We start from the raw sequence: 19716 nt of genomic DNA on the forward strand, positions 1-19716 counted from the left end.
GAAGGTGCCAAAATAGGCAAAAGGGCGTTTTAATACACTAAATAGGAAAGGTTCTTTGGTATTTTCTTTCTAAAATGAAGTCTATTGTTTGTCATATATTCTATAATAACCAGGTAAAGGAGGTTTTCTTTCTAACCTTTCTTGTAGATGGCGTCACAACCCTTCCCCATCTTGTCCTTGTTGTTGGCATCTCCCTCCATGTAAGGGAAGACTCTGGCCTGATAGGTCCAGGCGTAGTCCTTAGAACCAAAGAACTGAACGGGGAACTCCCCCACCTCGTGTTTCATACGGAGGATGTTCTCTGGGACGTTCTTAGGAAGACACACCTCCGCAGGCCACCACCTGAACAAAGGAGAGGAGATACACATTTTACATTATACACTGATTATACAAAAACATTAAGAACACCTGCTCTTTCCATGACATAGCTTTCACTTAGATTCACCTGGTCAGTCTATGATCCCTTATTGATGTTAAATCCACTTCAATCAGTGTAGATGAAGGGGAGGAGACGGGTTAAAGAAGGACTTTTAAGCCTTGAGACAATTGAGAAATGGATTGTGTATGTGTGCCATTGAGGGTGAATGGGCAAGACAAAATATTTAAGTGACTTTGAACGGGGTATGGTAGTAGGTGCCAGGTGCACAGCTTTGTGTGAAGAACTGCAACGCTGCTGGGTTTTTCACATTCAACAGTTTCCCGTGTGTATCAAGAATGGTTCACCACCCAAAGGACATCCAGCCAACTTGACACAACTGTGGGAAGCATCTAGGTCTGTGGTGGTCATGAAATTTTGTCCGCTGGTTATTGTCATGCAAAAGACCGCTGGACTCACGGTAATTTACCGCTAATTAACATAAACATTTTTAGCATCTCCTTGCCTCCAACCTGCTGATGAGCCTTTGGAACATCTACATTTAAAAAGTAGAATAAATCCATTTAATATACACCATCACAATAAATCCATTATTTATTTTAGGCAGGTCTAAAGATTTCAGAAGAACAGGATATGAAATTGGCGTACTGTATGTTATCTGGCTATGCTCCATGCCATAGGCTGTAGGCTTGTTCATGTTGCAGACAAGATATGTTTATAAGTCCCATGCCATTATTTTACATTATATGATTTTATAGTAAGAAAAATATATAATTGAACTTAGCTGAATAAAATAGAATAAGTTTCCCATTCCCGGAGCGAGTGCTCATATGAAGTGGCTATGTGTAACGCCCTGGCCATAGAGAGGTGTTTTTGTTCTTTATTTTGGTTAGGCCAGGGTGTTACATTGGGTGGGCGTTCTATGTTCATTTTTCTATGTTTTTGTATTTCTTTGTTTTGGGCCGTGTGTGGCTCCCAATCAGGCACCGCTGTAGTTCGTTGTTGCTGATTAGGAGTCACACATAAGGAGCGTGTGTTTCCTTTGGGTTTTGTGGGGGATTGTTTCTGTTTAGTGTTTTGCACCTGACAAGACTGTTTGGCTGTCGGTTTTCTTGTTTTGTGTGTATAGTGTTCTTACGTTTATTAAAATTCAAAGATGAACACTAACTCCGCTGCACCTTGGTCTACTTCCACAGACAGCCGTTACACTCAGTCAAACGTAAACGGGATTATTTGGAACAGGCCCTATACACTAGATTTACAGTTATTTGGCAACTTTAGTTGTGAATGATACAAACCTTAGAACGTGTTAGAAATCACAAGATATTGTCTGCATGATGCCACTATACTGACGATTTGAGAAAGATGTAAAATAGAGCTTGTGATCGGGGTCCTTACCTCAGACTGCACACGCTGTTCTCTCATCAAGGCATCATATTTCTACCCATCAGACTATTTTCTATTTCATCTTGCCTTTACTAATATGTAATATTTGTTTTTAGATTTAGAACGGCCCATTATCAAAGGGGCAGGAACAGGGGCAAGGGAAAAAATAAGTGTTGCACTCAAATAGAGAATGGAGGCCTTTCCCACCAGGTAGGCGACTTTCTATATTTACCTCCTGCATCAACCACAGGTTGAGCAGCATGCAGCCGCTGCTGCGCGGCAGGTGATATTCCGCCCAAACTCTGTATGTTATGGGCTTTCCAACCCTGTTCCTGCAGCTACCCAGTGTTTAATTTGGGAAACCAAGTGAAATCTGTTCAGGAACATCCATTAGTAACATGTTTTCACAACAAAACATATTTCACTAAACTGTTGACAGGCTCTCTCTCTGCGCGCTGAAGAAAGGAGTGAAGGAGAGAGGGGAGGAGATGGAAACGCAAGGTAGTGAGACATTCTGTAGTGAGACATTCTGTAGCTAAAGGTAATGTCAGCCTATTAATAAATGACCTATTACCAGGCTTTTCAAAATCTAATTTCACTGTAGGCTTAGCCGCCCCGCACAATCACTGAACCAACAGCATCCTCTACGCCCAGACTCATGAATAGAAAGTTTGGAGTGTAGCATAAGGCACAAGCCAGTCCATCCAGTATGCATAATAATACAGTCTACACTCAAAGGCATTACTAAAGTATAGGCTAGACCAATTATGTACCAAAGACATCTTAAATCAATTTTGTTGTATGTTTTTCTGCAATAGAGCCCCCACTCAGTTTCAACCTGTGTCGAACTTCTTTCTTTAAACATGCAGTAGGGTATATATTGCGTAACGGCACAATCATTATTTTTATTAATTTTTTCCCCTTCTTCTTCTTCAAGGTCAGTCCTATGAATATGCATCAACTCTAATATGCATATGGTTGTTCTGAATGAATCATCACCTTAGAAAGCGCTGTCCATTTTGTTGTGTTTGGCTTTGAAACAACATCCACAAGGACCACGTTGTCCCACTCAGTTTCAACCTGCTGTTGAACTTCTTTCTTCAAATTGATCAAATCACAGTGACGTGAGTTTTAAAAGAATTATACTGTTTTGATATCAGTGTTTTATTTGATTTTATATTGTATTTGCATTGATGTCAGAGTGGTTAGAGACAATAGAGCCCTGAGTACCAGGCCATTAGGACCTGATGGAGGGACAATAGAGCCCTGAGTACCAGGCCATTAGGACCTGATGGAGAAACAATAGAGCCCTGAGTACCAGGCCATTAAGACCTGATGGAGGGACAATAGAGCCCTGAGTACCAGGCCATTAGGACCTGATGGAGGGACAATAGAGCCCTGAGTACCAGGCCATTAGGACCTGATGGAGAAACAATAGAGCCCTGAGTACCAGGCCATTAAGACCTGATGGAGGGACAATAGAGCCCTGAGTACCAGGCCATTAGGACCTGATGGAGAAACAATAGAGCCCTGAGTACCAAGACTGGTCATTCAACTGAGACTGCTCTTCTCTGTGTCACGGAGGCTCTCTGCACTGCTAAAGCTAACTCTCTCTCCTCTGCTCTCATCCTCCTAGACCTATCTGCTGCCTTTGATACTGTGAACCACCAGATCCTCCTCTCCACCCTCTCCGAGTTGGGCATCTCCAGCACGGCCCATGCTTGGATTGCGTCCTACCTGACAGGTCGCTCCTACCAGGTGGCGTGGCGAGAATCTGTCTCCGCACCACGTGCTCTCACCACTGGTGTCCCCCAGGGCTCTGTTCTAGGCCCTCTCCTATTCTCGCTATACACCAAGTCACTTGGCTCTGTCATATCCTCACATGGTCTCTCCTATCATTGCTATGCAGACGACACACAATTAATCTTCTCCTTTCCCCCTTCTGATAACCAGGTGGCGAATCGCATCTCTGCATGTCTGGCAGACATATCAGTGTGGATGACGGATCACCACCTCAAGCTGAACCTCGGCAAGACGGAGCTGCTCTTCCTCCCGGGGAAGGACTGCCCGTTCCATGATCTCGCCATCACGGTTGACAACTCCATTGTGTCCTCCTCCCAGAGTGCTAAGAACCTTGGCGTGACCCTGGACAACACCCTGTCGTTCTCTACTAACATCAAGGCGGTGACCCGATCCTGTAGGTTCATGCTCTACAACATTCGCAGAGTACAACCCTGCCTCACACAGGAAGTGGCGCAGGTCCTAATCCAGGCACTTGTCATCTCCCGTCTGGATTACTGCAACTCGCTGTTGGCTGGGCTCCCTGCCTGTGCCATTAAACCCCTACAACTCATCCAGAACGCCGCAGCCCGTCTGGTGTTCAACCTTCCCAAGTTCTCTCACGTCACCCCGCTCCTCCGCTCTCTCCACTGGCTTCCTGTTGAAGCTCGCATCCGCTACAAGACCATGGTGCTTGCCTACGGAGCTGTGAGGGGAACGGCACCTCCGTACCTTCAGGCTCTGATCAGGCCCTACACCCAAACAAGGGCACTGCGTTCATCCACCTCTGGCCTGCTCGCCTCACTACCTCTGAGGAAGCACAGTTCCCGCACAGCCCAGTCAAAACTGTTCGCTGCTCTGGCACCCCAATGGTGGAACAAGCTCCCTCACGACGCCAGGACAGCGGAGTCAATCACCACCTTCCGGAGACACCTGAAACCCCACCTCTTTAAGGAATACCTGGGATAGGATAAAGTGATCCTTCTAACCCCCCCCCCTTAAAAGATTTAGATGAACTATTGTAAAGTGGTTGTTCCACTGGATATCATAAGGTGAATGCACCAATTTGTAAGTCGCTCTGGATAAGAGCGTCTGCTAAATGACTTAAATGTAAATGTAAATGTACCAGGCCATTAGGACCTGATGGAGGGACAATAGAGCCCTGAGTACCAGGCCATTAGCAACCTGATGGAGGGACAATAGAGCCCTGAGTACCAGGCCATTAGCAACCTGAGGAGGGATAATAGAGCTGAGTAGCATGCAACCTGATGGAGGGACAAAACTGAGTACCAGGCCATTAGCAACCTGATGGAGGGACAATAGAGCCCTGAGTACCAGGCCATTAGGACCTGATGGAGGGACAATAGAGCCCTGAGTACCAGGCCATTAGCAACCTGATGGAGGGATAATAGAGCCCTGAGTACCAGACCATTAGCAACCTGATGGAGGGACAATAGAGCCCTGAGTACCAGGCCATTAGCAACCTGATGGAGGGATAATAGAGCCCTGAGTACCAGGCCATTAGGATCTGATGGAGGGACAATAGAGCCCTGACTACCAGGCCATTAGCAACCTGATGGAGGGACAATAGAGCCCTGAGTACCAGGCCATTAGGACCTGATGGAGGGACAATAGAGCCCTGAGTACCAGGCCATTAGCAACCTGATGGAGGGACAATAGAGCGCTGAGTACCAGACCATTAGCAACCTGATGGAGGGACAATAGAGCCCTGACTACCAGGCCATTAGCAACCTGATGGAGGGACAATAGAGCCCTGAGTACCAGGCCATTAGGACCTGATGGAGGGACAATAGAGCCCTGAGTACCAGGCCATTAGCAACCTGATGGAGGGACAATAGAACCCTGAGTACCAGGCCATTAGCAACCTGATGGAGGGACAATAGAGCCCTGAGTACCAGGCCATTAGCAACCTGATGGAGGGACAATAGAGCCCTGAGTACCAGGCCATTAGGATCTGATGGAGGGACAATAGAGCCCTGAGTACCAGGCCATTAGCAACCTGATGGAGGGACAATAGAACCCTGAGTACCAGGCCATTAGCAACCTGATGATAATTAGCAATTTGAGTACTACCAACGCGTGTCCAGAGCGCATAAAAGGAGATTACCGTTACTAAGTGGTCACGTAGAATTTTACTGCGGTCATGACTCATGACTGCCGGTGTGGCAGCAACTGAATGTTAGGATGATGTTCCTTATGTTTGGTATACTCAGTGTAGAGGCAGATTATACACACGGATAGAGATTCTGATCAATAACAACACGACTGGGTTTCAGGTTCTGCTCTTGAGCTACTTTTTTATATGTTGACCCGGGATTAAAGTGTCACTCAGTTGGTTCTGACCAAAAGCATGGATACTGTTTCTACAGAACAGTGTTTCTTACTTGTATCTTCCCACTTTAACCCAGAGGATGTCCTTGAAGTGTGGTTTCTTCCCGGCCTTGCAGTCGTTGCAGAACCAGCTACCCTCAGGCATCTCGATGTTCAGACACTCTTGGTGGAAGGCAGCAGGACAAGACTCGCAGCACAACAGACTGCCTCCTGCAGGGAGAAAGGAGGAGGTGAAGCTCAAACACCAAGTCAAATCAGATCTGACCCAATGACCTCAGAACGGGAGGCTGAATGCTTCTTTTCACTTTATGTTTCACTACAATCTTTTTACTCTGTGAGGAGCGTAGGTCCTCCACATATGATTTCCACCACACTCATACTCCTATTATTACTCTACCTCTAATAACAATACCACCACATTTGTATTCGGGTTCCTTCCTCCTTGCATAATGGACTCTGGAACACTGACAACACTCAATCAACCAACCAATCAAGTCCTATTGATCAGGAAGGGAGCAAGTAGTAGAGGTTAATGGTTCACTGTCTCAGGCAAAACCAATGAGTTGTGGCGTTCCGCAGGGGAGCGTGCTTGGGCCTCTGCTGTTTTTATTGTATATTAATGATATGAAAGATGCTTGTTCTTGCCGTCTTCTTCTTTATGCGGATGACTCTACACTTCTGGTGCCTCACAAAAGTAAAACTATGTTGGAGAGCATACTTAGCAGAGAGCTTATTAACATTAGCAAATGGCTTGGAGATAATAAGCTATCTCTGCACTTAGGGAAAACTGAAGCAATTATTTTTGGATCCAGACCTAAATTGTGTAGGTCGTCTGAAATCCGAGTGGAGTTAGGGGGTGAGGTGCTGTCTACTAAAACCTCTGTTAGCTACTTGTGATTTATCCTTGATGGAAGCTTGGGAGGTGTGAGCATGGCCAATAAAGTGCTAGGGAAGGTTAATGCCAGGACTAAGTTTTTGGCTAGAAAGTCCAAGCTGCTTGATAAGGACTCCATGAAAGTGCTAGCTATTGCCCTCATTCAATGCCATTTTGACTACGCTAATACTTCCTGGTTTGGGGGCTTATCTAAACTTATGAAGGGGAAGCTCCAGATAGCCCAGAATAAGCTGATCAGGGTAGTATTGAAGGTGAGTCCACGTACTCACATAGGCAGGAGCTGCTTTCAGGAACTAAACTGGCTGCATGTTGAGGCTAGGGTGTCCCAGATTAGACTAGGTTTGGTTTACAGGAGTATTTATGGTCCTGTGCCCAGATATCTAAGTGATTACTTTCCTCGTGTTAGGGATGTACACAATCACAGCACCAGATCAGGTGTTGCTGATGTGTGCTTCTACAGGTTCAGGAGTAATGCTGGGAAAGGTACTTTCTTGTATACTGGAGCCTCAGAATGGAATGAGTTGCCTCTGCCTATAAAAACACCATCCTCTCTGGACAGCTTTAAAAATAAAGTAAAAACATGTTTGATGTCCTCTGTGCCCATTTGAATAACCCCTATGATGTAACTGGAATGATGAGATAGATGTTCTTCTTCTATGTTTTTGTTGTATTATTTCACTGCCATACTGTGTTGGATCTTGTCCAGCCATCTTGTCTTAAGAGGACCACAATGGAAATATGTCCCAGACTTCATTGTGTGTTATCCTCGAGGATTTTCTTCATGTATGGCTTTTTCAGGTTTTATGTGTGCTTGTTCTTTAAAATGGTCAAATGAATAAACTAAACTAAAACATTAACAGCAACCCAACCAGTCACCAACCTTCTGAGCAGACGAAGCACCAGCTGACGTTGATGTGTTCGTGGTTCTTGTAGTTCTTGCGGGGGATGAAGTGATTGGGACACAGGAAGCTGTTGTTGGCCAGGACTACGCTGCCCGCCGCCATACAGTAGTCGTTAGCGTGGTACGCCACAGGGCAACGCACGCAGCGGGTCAGACGACCTAGAAGAGGAACACAGGTCAAAAACAACACACACCAAAGCATCTCTACAGCCATGTTAGAATCTAGGATCCCATCCCAGACAAACAGATCGGCAGTAATGTTTGTAGCTAATCTTAGTCCTCCAATCACGTTACAGGTTTTCACCCTACCTGATACGTTTCAATTCTACTGTAGCAATCGTTTTTCCATCCCATAAAAATCACATTCAAATCGACTCTAACCGTGTCACTTCCAATGTAAACAGAACCTAGAGTGTAGATCTATTTCTACTCTGTCCAGGGGTGAAAGTAACATGAGCTTATCACAATAATTCAAACAAAATGTCCCAAAAAACTGTAGGCCTTCATACCACTATTTATCATTATTATATGTCAGAGGCATGAACAATTAGCGAATGGACTTGAAAGCAGGTGGTTTAGCCTATGCTCCAAAAATGCAACGTGGTTCGACGAGAACACTGACATTTTGTCAAGGCAGAAATAAGTTGCTGATACCGCGACACGCGCGGACAGCAGCGGACGCATAAATTCTGGCCTAATGACAATCGCCAAACGTCATAAACCCTTTTTGGTGTAACATTCACCACTGTTTGGAGGCTGGAAATACTGAACGTTCAGAGAGGATGAACGTGCAGCCTAATAAAGGAGACCTATGAAGTGATTGTTTGACAATCAGATGAACCCTAATGAAGACAGCTTGTCTGTTGAAACGTTGGACATAAAATATTTTTGCATCTGAGCTCCTAGAGTGTGACTCTTCTTTATTTTTTAAGTGTTCTACTCCGCTAGCCAGCACCTTCGCCTAAATAAGTGTGCGTTTCTTCCACCTCTTGACAATCAGATAAAAACATCATGACTGGCTGTGTTTATACCACAATAAAAGGTCATACATTATAAAAGTTAAATGACAAATCTTTACGACTAGACCCACAGAAATCCTATTGAGTTAAGAGTGCACAAATGTTGGTGCACGCATGCACATATAGGAGGTCTCGTACCAGGAAGAAATGAATTCTACTTTACCCCTGGTTCTATCAAAGCAGAGTGGAAGTGGAACCTACTTTTGGAAGTGCAGGGATTGAGGGGGTTGGTGATGTGGCAGGACAGACAGACGTGGAGGGAGCAGCGAACCCCTTTATTCTGGGGCTGGGTGGGTGTGTGTTTCAGGATACACTCGTTGTGGTAGAACTTCCCACATACAGGCACCATGCACCTCTTCACACCGTCGCCAGACTTCTTACACACAAAGCATGTGTGGACCCCTGCAATGGAAAGGAAACACTCTTAGCTTTGTGATACACCAAAGCAGCTTACATACATTGTGGGTATTGATACAGAATACCTCTGTCAGATGCAGAGATATGGTCTATGAGCATGGCAGTATCACTGCACAGGTGTAAGAACTCAGTAACACAGTGTTAAGTCAAGGTGAATGTGTGTATAGGTGAGGCTGCACCAGGTGTATATGGCTCTGTATGGTGCCAGGTAGCCTAGCAACCAAAAGGTTGCTGGTTCGAATCCCTAAGCTGACTAGGTGAAACATCTGTGCCCTTGAGCAAGGCATTCAACCCTAATTGCTTGGATAAGAGCGTCTGCTAAATGACTCAAATGTAAATGTACAGACAGGTGTATAGGTAGAGACTCACCTATAGTGCATTCACTACAGATAAACTTCCCTCTGGGGGCTTCTGATAGGCCGATACACTGCAGGTGGAATGCCCCACAGCACTGGCTCTCACACAGCAGCAGCTCACCTGTCCTCTCACACACCTGCAAGACACACACACACATACACACACACACACACACATATTTTGTGTTACAATACTCTCAAATATCATTCATCACTCGGCTATTGGGAACATCTATTTCTGAACTAATGTGAGAAAGCCTGGAAATCAAGGTTAGAGCTATTTTGACTGTTTCTGCCACTACAAAATAGAAAGGTTGTGGTATGTTGTTGGTTGACCTACCTGACAGACATTCTCCTTCATGGACGCAGCTCCTCCTTTCTCTCCTGTGTTCTTCTTAGTGCTGGAGACCAGGGACCCTTCCCCAGGTAGGGAGAAACTGTCATTCAGACCAGGAGAGAACACCTGGAGGAGAGGAGAGGTTTCATTACACATTAATACATAAGTTAATACACAGCATATTGGTTAAGGTGTGGGGGCTTAGCATCCTGTTTTACAGTACTGGTACAATTATACCTCAGGTGAATACTGACATCAATAACATGAAACTAGTCATCTTTTCATACAGGTTGAAAAAGACAACGAGGTGTTTATGCTGACCTCAGGTTTGGGTGTTCTCTCTCCGTTGGTGTGGCTCTCTCCTCCAACCCCAGGACTGATCTTCTCGTTCTCTTCCTTGGGGGTGAGGAGCACCATAGGGCTAGGGGGCCGTTCAGGGGAGGAGCCCTGCAGAGAAACCACGCTCTCTGGAGTTGTCACGCTGGATACAGGCACTTCTTTCTTCACAGACTTAACCTGTCATAGAAATGAGATAATTAGATCAGTTTCCGAGTGGTACTGTAGCAGTATAGTTGTGTTAATATGGCTGTTGATTAGTTCCTTCAGCCTTACCTGAGTGTTCCTGACTTCTGTCTTCTCCTCTGTCTGTCCACTCTGCTTCTTCAACTCCTTCTTCTTTGGAGGACTGAGTGACACTTCTTCTATGGTGCATTCCAGGACCTTGTGAGATGGCTTCCTTGGCCTCTTCCTATCCAGGGATACTGGGGCTGGGGAATGAACAGACATTTAAATACCCTAAATCTACTGAATATGAAAATATGAGGATTTGTTTTCATTATCATAACTACTTTACCAAAATATCTACTTTCACTACAGAACTACAGTACTTTCCCAATGGAACTACTCTCCCAATAGAACTACTCTCCCTATGGAACTACTCTCCCTATGGAACTACTCTCCCAATGGAACTACTCTCCCAATGGAACTACTCTCCCAATGGAACTACTCTCCCAATGGAACTACTCTCCCAATGGAACTACTCTCACCAATGGAACTACTCTCCCAATGGAACTACTCTCCCAATGGAACTACTCTCCCAATGGAACTACTCTCCCAATGGAACTACTCTCCCAATGGAACTACTCTCCCAATGGAACTACTCTCCCAATGGAACTACTCTAACCATGGAACTACTCTCCCAATGGAACTACTCTCCCAATAGAACTACTCTCCCAATGGAACTACTCTCCCAATAGAACTACTCTCCCTATGGAACTACTCTCCCAATGGAACTACTTTCCCTATGGAACTACTCTCCCAATGGAACTACTCTCCCAATAGAACTACTCTCCCAATGGAACTACTCTCCCTATGGAACTACTCTCCCAATGGAACTACTCTCCCAATGGAACTACTTTCCCTATGGAACTACTCTCCCAATAGAACTACTCTCCCAATAGAACTACTCTCACCAATGGAACTACTCTCACCAATGGAACTACTCTCCCAATGGAACTACTCTCCCAATAGAACTACTCTCCCAATAGAACTACTCTCACCAATGGAACTACTCTCACCAATGGAACTACTCTCCCAATGGAACTACTCTCCCAATAGAACTACTCTCACCAATGGAACTACTCTCACCAATGGAACTACTTTCCCAATGGAACTACTCTCCCAATGGAACTACTCTCCCAATGGAACTACTCTCCCAATGGAACTACTCTCCCAATGGAACTACTCTCCCAATAGAACTACTCTCCCAATAGAACTACTCTCCCAATGGAACTACTCTCCCAATGGAACTACTCTCCCAATGGAACTACTCTCCCAATGGAACTACTCTCCCAATGGAACTACTCTCCCAATGGAACTACTCTCCCAATGGAACTACTCTCCCAATGGAACTACTCTCACCAATGGAACTACTCTCCCAATGGAACTACTCTCCCAATGGAACTACTCTCCCAATGGAACTACTCTCCCAATGGAACTACTCTCCCAATAGAACTACTCTCCCAATGGAACTACTCTCCCAATGGAACTACTCTCCCAATGGAACTACTCTCCCAATGGAACTACTCTCCCAATGGAACTACTCTCCCAATGGAACTACTCTCCCAATGGAACTACTCTCCCAATGGAACTACTCTCCCAATGGAACTACTCTCCCAATGGAACTACTCTCCCAATGGAACTACTCTCCCAATGGAACTACTCTCCCAATGGAACTACTCTCCCAATGGAACTACTCTCCCAATGGAACTACTCTCCCAATGGAACTACTCTCCCAATGGAACTACTCTCCCAATAGAACTACTCTCCCAATAGAACTACTCTCCCAATGGAACTACTCTCCCAATAGAACTACTCTCCCTATGGAACTACTCTCCCAATAGAACTACTCTCCCAATAGAACTACTCTCCCAATGGAACTACTCTGCCTATGGAACTACTCTCCCTATGGAACTACTCTCCCAATAGAACTACTCTCCCAATAGAACTACTCTCCCAATGGAACTACTTTCCCTATGGAACTACTCTCCCAATGGAACTACTCTCCCAATAGAACTACTCTCCCAATGGAACTACTCTCACCAATGGAACTACTCTCACCAATGGAACTACTCTCCCAATGGAACTACTCTCCCAATGGAACTACTCTCCCAATGGAACTACTCTCCCAATGGAACTACTCTCCCTATGGAACTACTCTCCCAATAGAACTACTCTCCCAATGGAACTACTCTCCCAATGGAACTACTCTGCCTATGGAACTACTCTCCCAATAGAACTACTCTCCCAATGGAACTACTCTCCCTATGGAACTACTCTCCCAATGGAACTACTCTCCCTATGGAACTACTCTCCCAATGGAACTACTCTCCCAATAGAACTACTCTCCCAATGGAACTACTCTCCCTATGGAACTACTCTCCCAATAGAACTACTCTCCCAATGGAACTACTCTCCCTATGGAACTACTCTCCCTATGGAACTACTCTCACCAATGGAACTACTCTCCCAATAGAACTACTCTCCCAATGGAACTACTCTCCCTATGGAACTACTCTCCCAATAGAACTACTCTCCCAATGGAACTACTCTCCCAATAGAACTACTCTCCCAATGGAACTACTCTCCCAATGGAACTACTCTCCCAATGGAACTACTCTCCCTATGGAACTACTCTCCCAATGGAACTACTCTCCCAATAGAACTACTCTCCCAATGGAACTACTCTCCCAATGGAACTACTCTCCCAATGGAACTACTCTCCCAATGGAACTACTCTCCCAATAGAACTACTCTCCCAATGGAACTACTTTCCCAATGGAACTACTCTCCCAATGGAACTACTCTCCCAATGGAACTACTCTCCCAATGGAACTACTCTCCCTATGGAACTACTCTCCCAATGGAACTACTCTCCCAATGGAACTACTCTCCCAATGGAACTACTCTCCCAATGGAACTACTCTCCCAATGGAACTACTCTCCCAATGGAACTACTCTCCCAATGGAACTACTCTCCCAATGGAACTACTCTCCCAATGGAACTACTCTCCCAATGGAACTACTCTCCCAATGGAACTACTCTCCCAATGGAACTACTCTCCCTATGGAACTACTCTCCCAATGGAACTACTCTCCCAATGGAACTACTCTCCCAATAGAACTACTCTCCCAATGGAACTACTCTCCCTATGGAACTACTCTCCCAATGGAACTACTCTCCCAATGGAACTACTCTCCCAATGGAACTACTCTCCCTATGGAACTACTCTCCCAATGGAACTACTCTCCCAATGGAACTACTCTCCCAATGGAACTACTCTCCCTATGGAACTACTCTCCCAATGGAACTACTCTCCCAATGGAACTACTCTCACCAATGGAACTACTCTCACCAATGGAACTACTCTCCCAATGGAACTACTCTCACCAATGGAACTACTTTCCCAATGGAATTACTCTCACCAATGGAACTACTCTCCCAATGGAACTACTCTCCCAATAGAACTACCCTCACCAATGGAACTACTTTCCCAACGGAACTACTCTCCCAATAGAACTACTCTCCCAATGGAACTACTCTCCCAATGGAACTACTCTCCCAATGGAACTACTCTCCCAATGGAACTACTCTCCCTATGGAACTACTCTCACCAATGGAACTACTCTCACCAATGGAACTACTTTCCCAATGGAATTACTCTCACCAATGGACTACTCTCACCAATAGAACTACTCTCACCAATGGAACTACTCTCACCAATGGAACTACTCTCCCAATGGAACTACTCTCACCAATGGAACTACTCTCCCAATGGAACTACTCTCACCAATGGAACTACTCTCACCAATGGAACTACTCTCCCAATGGAACTACTCTCCCAATGGAACTACTCTCCCAATAGAACTACTCTCCCAATGGAACTACTCTCCCAATGGAACTACTCTCCCAATGGAACTACTCTCCCAATGGAACTACTCTCCCAATGGAACTACTCTCCCAATGGAACTACTCTCCCAATGGAACTACTCTCCCAATGGAACTACTCTCCCAATGGAACTACTCTCCCAATGGAACTACTCTCCCAATGGAACTACTCTCCCAATGGAACTACTCTCCCAATGGAACTACTCTCCCAATGGAACTACTCTCCCAATAGAACTACTCTCCCAATGGAACTACTCTCCCAATAGAACTACTCTCCCAATGGAACTACTCTCCCAATGGAACTCCTCTCCCAATGGAACTACTCTAACCATGGAACTACTCTCCCAATGGAACTACTCTCCCAATGGAACTACTCTCCCAATGGAACTACTCTCCCAATAGAACTACTCTCCCAATGGAACTACTCTCCCAATAGAACTACTCTCCCAATGGAACTACTCTCCCAATGGAACTCCTCTCCCAATGGAACTACTCTCACCAATGGAACTACTTTCCCAATGGAATTACTCTCACCAATGGAACTACTCTCCCAATGGAACTACTCTCCCAATAGAACTACCCTCACCAATGGAACTACTTTCCCAACGGAACTACTCTCCCAATGGAACTACTCTCCCAATGGAACTACTCTCCCAATGGAACTACTCTCCCAATGGAACTACTCTCCCAATGGAACTACTCTCCCTATGGAACTACTCTCACCAATGGAACTACTCTCACCAATGGAACTACTTTCCCAATGGAATTACTCTCACCAATGGACTACTCTCACCAATAGAACTACTCTCACCAATGGAACTACTCTCACCAATGGAACTACTCTCCCAATGGAACTACTCTCACCAATGGAACTACTCTCCCAATGGAACTACTCTCACCAATGGAACTACTCTCACCAATGGAACTACTCTCCCAATGGAACTACTCTCCCAATGGAACTACTCTCCCAATAGAACTACTCTCCCAATGGAACTACTCTCCCAATGGAACTACTCTCCCAATAGAACTACTCTCCCAATGGAACTACTCTCCCAATGGAACTACTCTCCCAATGGAACTACTCTCCCAATGGAACTACTCTCCCAATGGAACTACTCTCCCAATGGAACTACTCTCCCAATGGAACTACTCTCCCAATGGAACTACTCTCCCAATAGAACTACTCTCCCAATGGAACTACTCTCCCAATGGAACTACTCTCCCAATGGAACTACTCTCCCAATGGAACTACTCTCCCAATAGAACTACTCTCCCAATGGAACTACTCTCCCAATGGAACTCCTCTCCCAATGGAACTACTCTAACCATGGAACTACTCTCCCAATGGAACTACTCTCCCAATGGAACTACTCTCCCAATGGAACTACTCTCCCAATGGAACTACTCTCCCAATGGAACTACTCTCCCAATAGAACTACTCTCCCAATGGAACTACTCTCCCAATGGAACTACTCTCCCAATGGAACTACTCTAACCATGGAACTACTCTCCCAATGGAACTACTCTCCCAATGGAACTACTCTCCCAATGGAACTACTCTCCCAATGGAACTACTCTCCCAATAGAACTACTCTCCCAATGGAACTACTCTCCCAATGGAACTACTCTCCCAATGGAACTACTCTCCCAATGGAACTACTCTCCCAATGGAACTACTCTCCCAATGGAACTACTCTCCCAATGGAACTACTCTCACCAATGGAACTACTCTAACCATGGAACTACTCTCCCAATGGAACTACTCTCCCAATGGAACTACTCTCCCAATGGAACTACTCTCCCAATGGAACTACTCTCCCAATGGAACTACTCTCCCAATGGAACTACTCTCCCAATGGAACTACTCTCCCAATGGAACTACTCTCCCAATGGAACTACTCTCCCAATGGAACTACTCTCCCAATGGAACTACTCTCCCAATGGAACTACTCTCACCAATGGAACTACTCTCCCAATGGAACTACTCTCCCAATGGAACTACTCTCCCAATGGAACTACTTTCCCAATGGAACTACTCTCCCAATGGAACTACTCTCCCAATGGAACTACTCTCCCAATGGAACTACTTTCCCAATGGAACTACTCTCCCAATGGAACTACTTTCCCAATAGAATATACCTGCCTCTTGTATTAAATAAGACAGCATTGCCTATTGAGAGAAGTTTTTGGAGATGTTGCTTACCAGAGGGCAGAGGAGGGTTTGTCCCATCTGATGATGATGATTCAGTAGAGAAAGAGGTCACTGCTGAGGGTTGTTTGGATAATGATTTTATAACACAGACAGACAGACTCTGTTTCAGCCCTGCTAGGGCCTTGGTGCTGGCTGGCTCTCCAGAGTTAGGGTCAGGGGTGGTGATGGTTGGCTCTCCAGAGGTAGGGGCAAGGGTGGTGATGGCTGGCTTCCCAGAGTTAGGGCCATGGGTGGTGATAGCTGGCTCCCCAGAGGTAGGGCCAAAGGTGGGGCTGGCTGGCTCCCCAGAGGTAGGGCCAGGGGTGGGGCTGGCTGGCTCCGCAGAGGTAGGGCCAGGGGTGGGGCTGGCTGGCTCACCAGAGGTAGGGCCAGGGGTGGGGCTGGCTGGCTCCCCAGAGGTAGGGCCAGGGGTGGGGCTGGCTGGCTCCCCAGAGGTAGGGCCAGGGGTGGGGATGGGGCTGGGGATAGAGATGGATGTTAGCAGGGCGGGGCCTGGAACTGTGGAAGGGCTCAGAGGAGTTTTGGAAGATTCCAGAGGTTTCTTTAGTTTTTTCTTCGGGGAGAAGAATTGTTCCTCCTCTGTGGATTCCAGCAGTCTTTTGCTGGGTTTCCTCAGCCGTTTGTTTTCAGAATGTGCTGTGGGAACAAATAATCAATCAATCAAATCAATCTCCAAAAATAAAAAGCAAACTGTTGAATAAAACACTGCTGGTTCTGAAAGCCATGTCTTACCTGATGTGTCATCTTGCTTCTCCATCCCCAGGTTCAGCTCATGGGACCTGATGCAGTCTGGTGTCCCTCCCTGACCGTCTCTGTAGATCCCATTCACCTCCACAGGCCCCTGCGGTGAGGCCACCCCACCCAGAGCACCTGCATCCTTCCCTGGCTTCACTGGCCCCTGCTGTGCAAACGTCTGCCAGCGCTTCTTAGGGGCCACTTTGGTACCCGGGCTCTTGTCGAGGTAGGATGAGGAGTCAACAGCGGAGGGGACAGGAGGAAGAGGAGGGCCGAGGCCAGGCTCAGCCAGGTCAGCGTGCCCAGAGACAAACTCCCTCCCCCAGGCTAGGTCAGCCATCTCGGGAGAGAGACCGGCGATGGTGGCCCGGAGCTTGGCTGGAGGCTTCGGCTTCCTCCGCTGCTGCTTCTCCACCGCGTTCGCCACCATCTGAGCCAGCACTGTTTTCCCTTCAACTTTGTATGTTTCGTTTTTCACGATGGGTTTATTTTTAGACTTGGGTTTGGCCGGTGTTCTCTTGGTTGTTGGCGTGCTCGCATGCTGGCCGTTTTGGATTTTGGTCCCCGCTGGCATCCAGTCCCCGCCAGCAGCAGCGTTAAGGGGGTCGTCTGGTGGTTGGGCGGTGGGTATGACCATGGGTTCTTCCTTGATGAGGTCTGGCGAGGGAGGCATGGTCAGAGGCTTGCCCTCTTTCTCCCTGCTATCATGCATGTCCTTCAGGAGCATCAGGAAAGTACTGAACTTGTAATTAGGCTCAGGTTTAAAGTTAGTGTTAGAGTCCCCAGAGTCGCTCTCTTCCTTCACTAAGGATTTGAATGACAGCTCCTTGATATCTTGGAAAGCGTCCATGGGAGACAGAGAGGAGGTGGGGGAAGAACAGGAGGATATGTCTGAGACAATGTTCTCTTCCTTGACCTTAATAGGGGTTATGACAGGCTTACTGGACCCTGGAGTCACATCTTCAGAGTTTTTCCACGAGCCGTTGTGGAGGTGCTTCCAATCAGACTCGGCCTGTTTTTTAGGAGAGCTGTGACTAGCAGAGGATCTGGCTTTGTCTGGTGAAGAATCCCTGCTAGTAGACAACTCTGTTCTGATCTGAACGTTATCGCTCACATCATCATCATCATCATCAGAAGAATGCACATTAAGCCGATCGTCTCTCAAGTTTTGGCTTGAGGCCAGCAGAGCCTCTTTGAGTTCTGTCTCCTTCTCTGCTTTCAGGGCCCTGGTCATCAGACGTCTGCTGGCAGGGAGATGCAGAGAGTGCGTATCATGATCATTTTTATTCTTCCGTTCAGAAGAGCTGCCCAACTTCTGTTTTGACTGTAAAACATTTGTGTTTTTTGTAGTTCTGTAATTTAAAAGAGATTTGTTTGCTAAAATGCTTGGGGATGAGGATATAGGAACTACATGTCTAGGAACCACCATGACCACACGCTTGTCTTTGGCCTTTTCAGGAGGAGTAGCCCGCTCCTTCTTACCCCCTTTCTCTGCCTCCTCTTTTGAGGGTTCAGACGGTTTCTCTGTGTCTTCTATAGCAGGTTTCTCAGACCGTTTGGGACGCACAATGGTTGGTACAGAATCCAGGTCTGCGTACGGAGAGTCCTTGGGATCTTCTTCTTTCAGTGGATCAGCTGAGGCAGCAGGCATTTGGTTGGCCAGGTCTAGGATGCTTAATGACTCTGTGGGACTTCCAGCTATATGACCAAAGATCTCCGCCAAACCCTTCCTCTTCTTCTTCTTCTTCTGGCAGGGTTTCTTTTTGCTGCTACTGTCGTTCGCTACGATCAGGTTGGCAGCAGGGGGATGTTTGTTTCTGTTGGGGTGAGGGCTGAGGGAGGGGGGTGCAGTGAGGTTAAAGGAGGAACAAGAGGGGGCCTCGGATGTTTTTTCATCAGGCAGTGGGGAGGACACCCGCTCTTCACCGTTAAAGGCCATGGAAGAAGAGACAGCAGTATTCTTCAGCAGGTCAGGTAGGAGAAACTCAGCTTCCAGCACGCTGACTTTCCACGACTCCAACAGGCGCTTGGGTATCTACAGCGGAGAGAAGACAAACATCAGGACAAAAGCGGCCAACTCTCAAAGATGTCCTTGTTTCTAAACTATATGGAGTTGTTGTCTTTGTGGAATAGATAGTGTGAGTATAATCTTCCAGATATGTTTTGTGAGACACGCAATGAAACTATTCTGCACCTTTACAACGACAAAAAGCGATTTGGGACTTTAAACATATCTCTACTAACAGCACCACACAATGTGAGCTAAATTAAAAGCAACAGGAGATGACAGTCTGTGGTCAGTTACTGTGTATTTGTAGTCCTTTTCCCTCTGTTTCCCTCTCCGTCTCAGCACAGGCAGGTCTGTGAACTGCTCTCCTCCTGTGAAGGGGTAGGTAACTTTCCCAGGTACCCAGGCATGGTCTGCCATCTCTGCCACAGTCTCCACGTAATACATACGACAAGGACGACGACTGGGGACTGGAACAACAGAAAACACAAAGACA

The 19716-nt window shown here is 46.4% G+C and overlaps 1 protein-coding gene across 2 annotated transcripts in view; it reads right to left on the reverse strand.

Annotated features, from left to right (window-relative positions):
- The window catches only part of LOC106604211 (histone-lysine N-methyltransferase, H3 lysine-36 specific-like), a 37568-nt gene that overhangs the window by 13205 nt on the left and 4647 nt on the right, over positions 1 to 19716 (reverse strand). For both annotated transcript variants that reach the window (XM_014198656.2, XM_014198655.2), the window contains exons 4-14: positions 19518 to 19690; positions 17210 to 19247; positions 16469 to 17113; positions 10431 to 10585; positions 10140 to 10334; positions 9822 to 9944; positions 9495 to 9618; positions 8910 to 9110; positions 7669 to 7848; positions 5947 to 6103; positions 137 to 342 (exon numbers count right to left, since the gene is read on the reverse strand). In XM_014198656.2, coding sequence (XP_014054131.1) covers positions 137 to 342; positions 5947 to 6103; positions 7669 to 7848; positions 8910 to 9110; positions 9495 to 9618; positions 9822 to 9944; positions 10140 to 10334; positions 10431 to 10585; positions 16469 to 17113; positions 17210 to 19247; positions 19518 to 19690 — 4197 coding nt within the window. The remainder of the gene's footprint in view (positions 1 to 136; positions 343 to 5946; positions 6104 to 7668; positions 7849 to 8909; positions 9111 to 9494; positions 9619 to 9821; positions 9945 to 10139; positions 10335 to 10430; positions 10586 to 16468; positions 17114 to 17209; positions 19248 to 19517; positions 19691 to 19716) is intronic.

Source organism: Salmo salar, chromosome ssa05, assembly GCF_905237065.1.
Source record: "Salmo salar chromosome ssa05, Ssal_v3.1, whole genome shotgun sequence".
Lineage (NCBI taxonomy): Eukaryota > Metazoa > Chordata > Actinopteri > Salmoniformes > Salmonidae > Salmo > Salmo salar.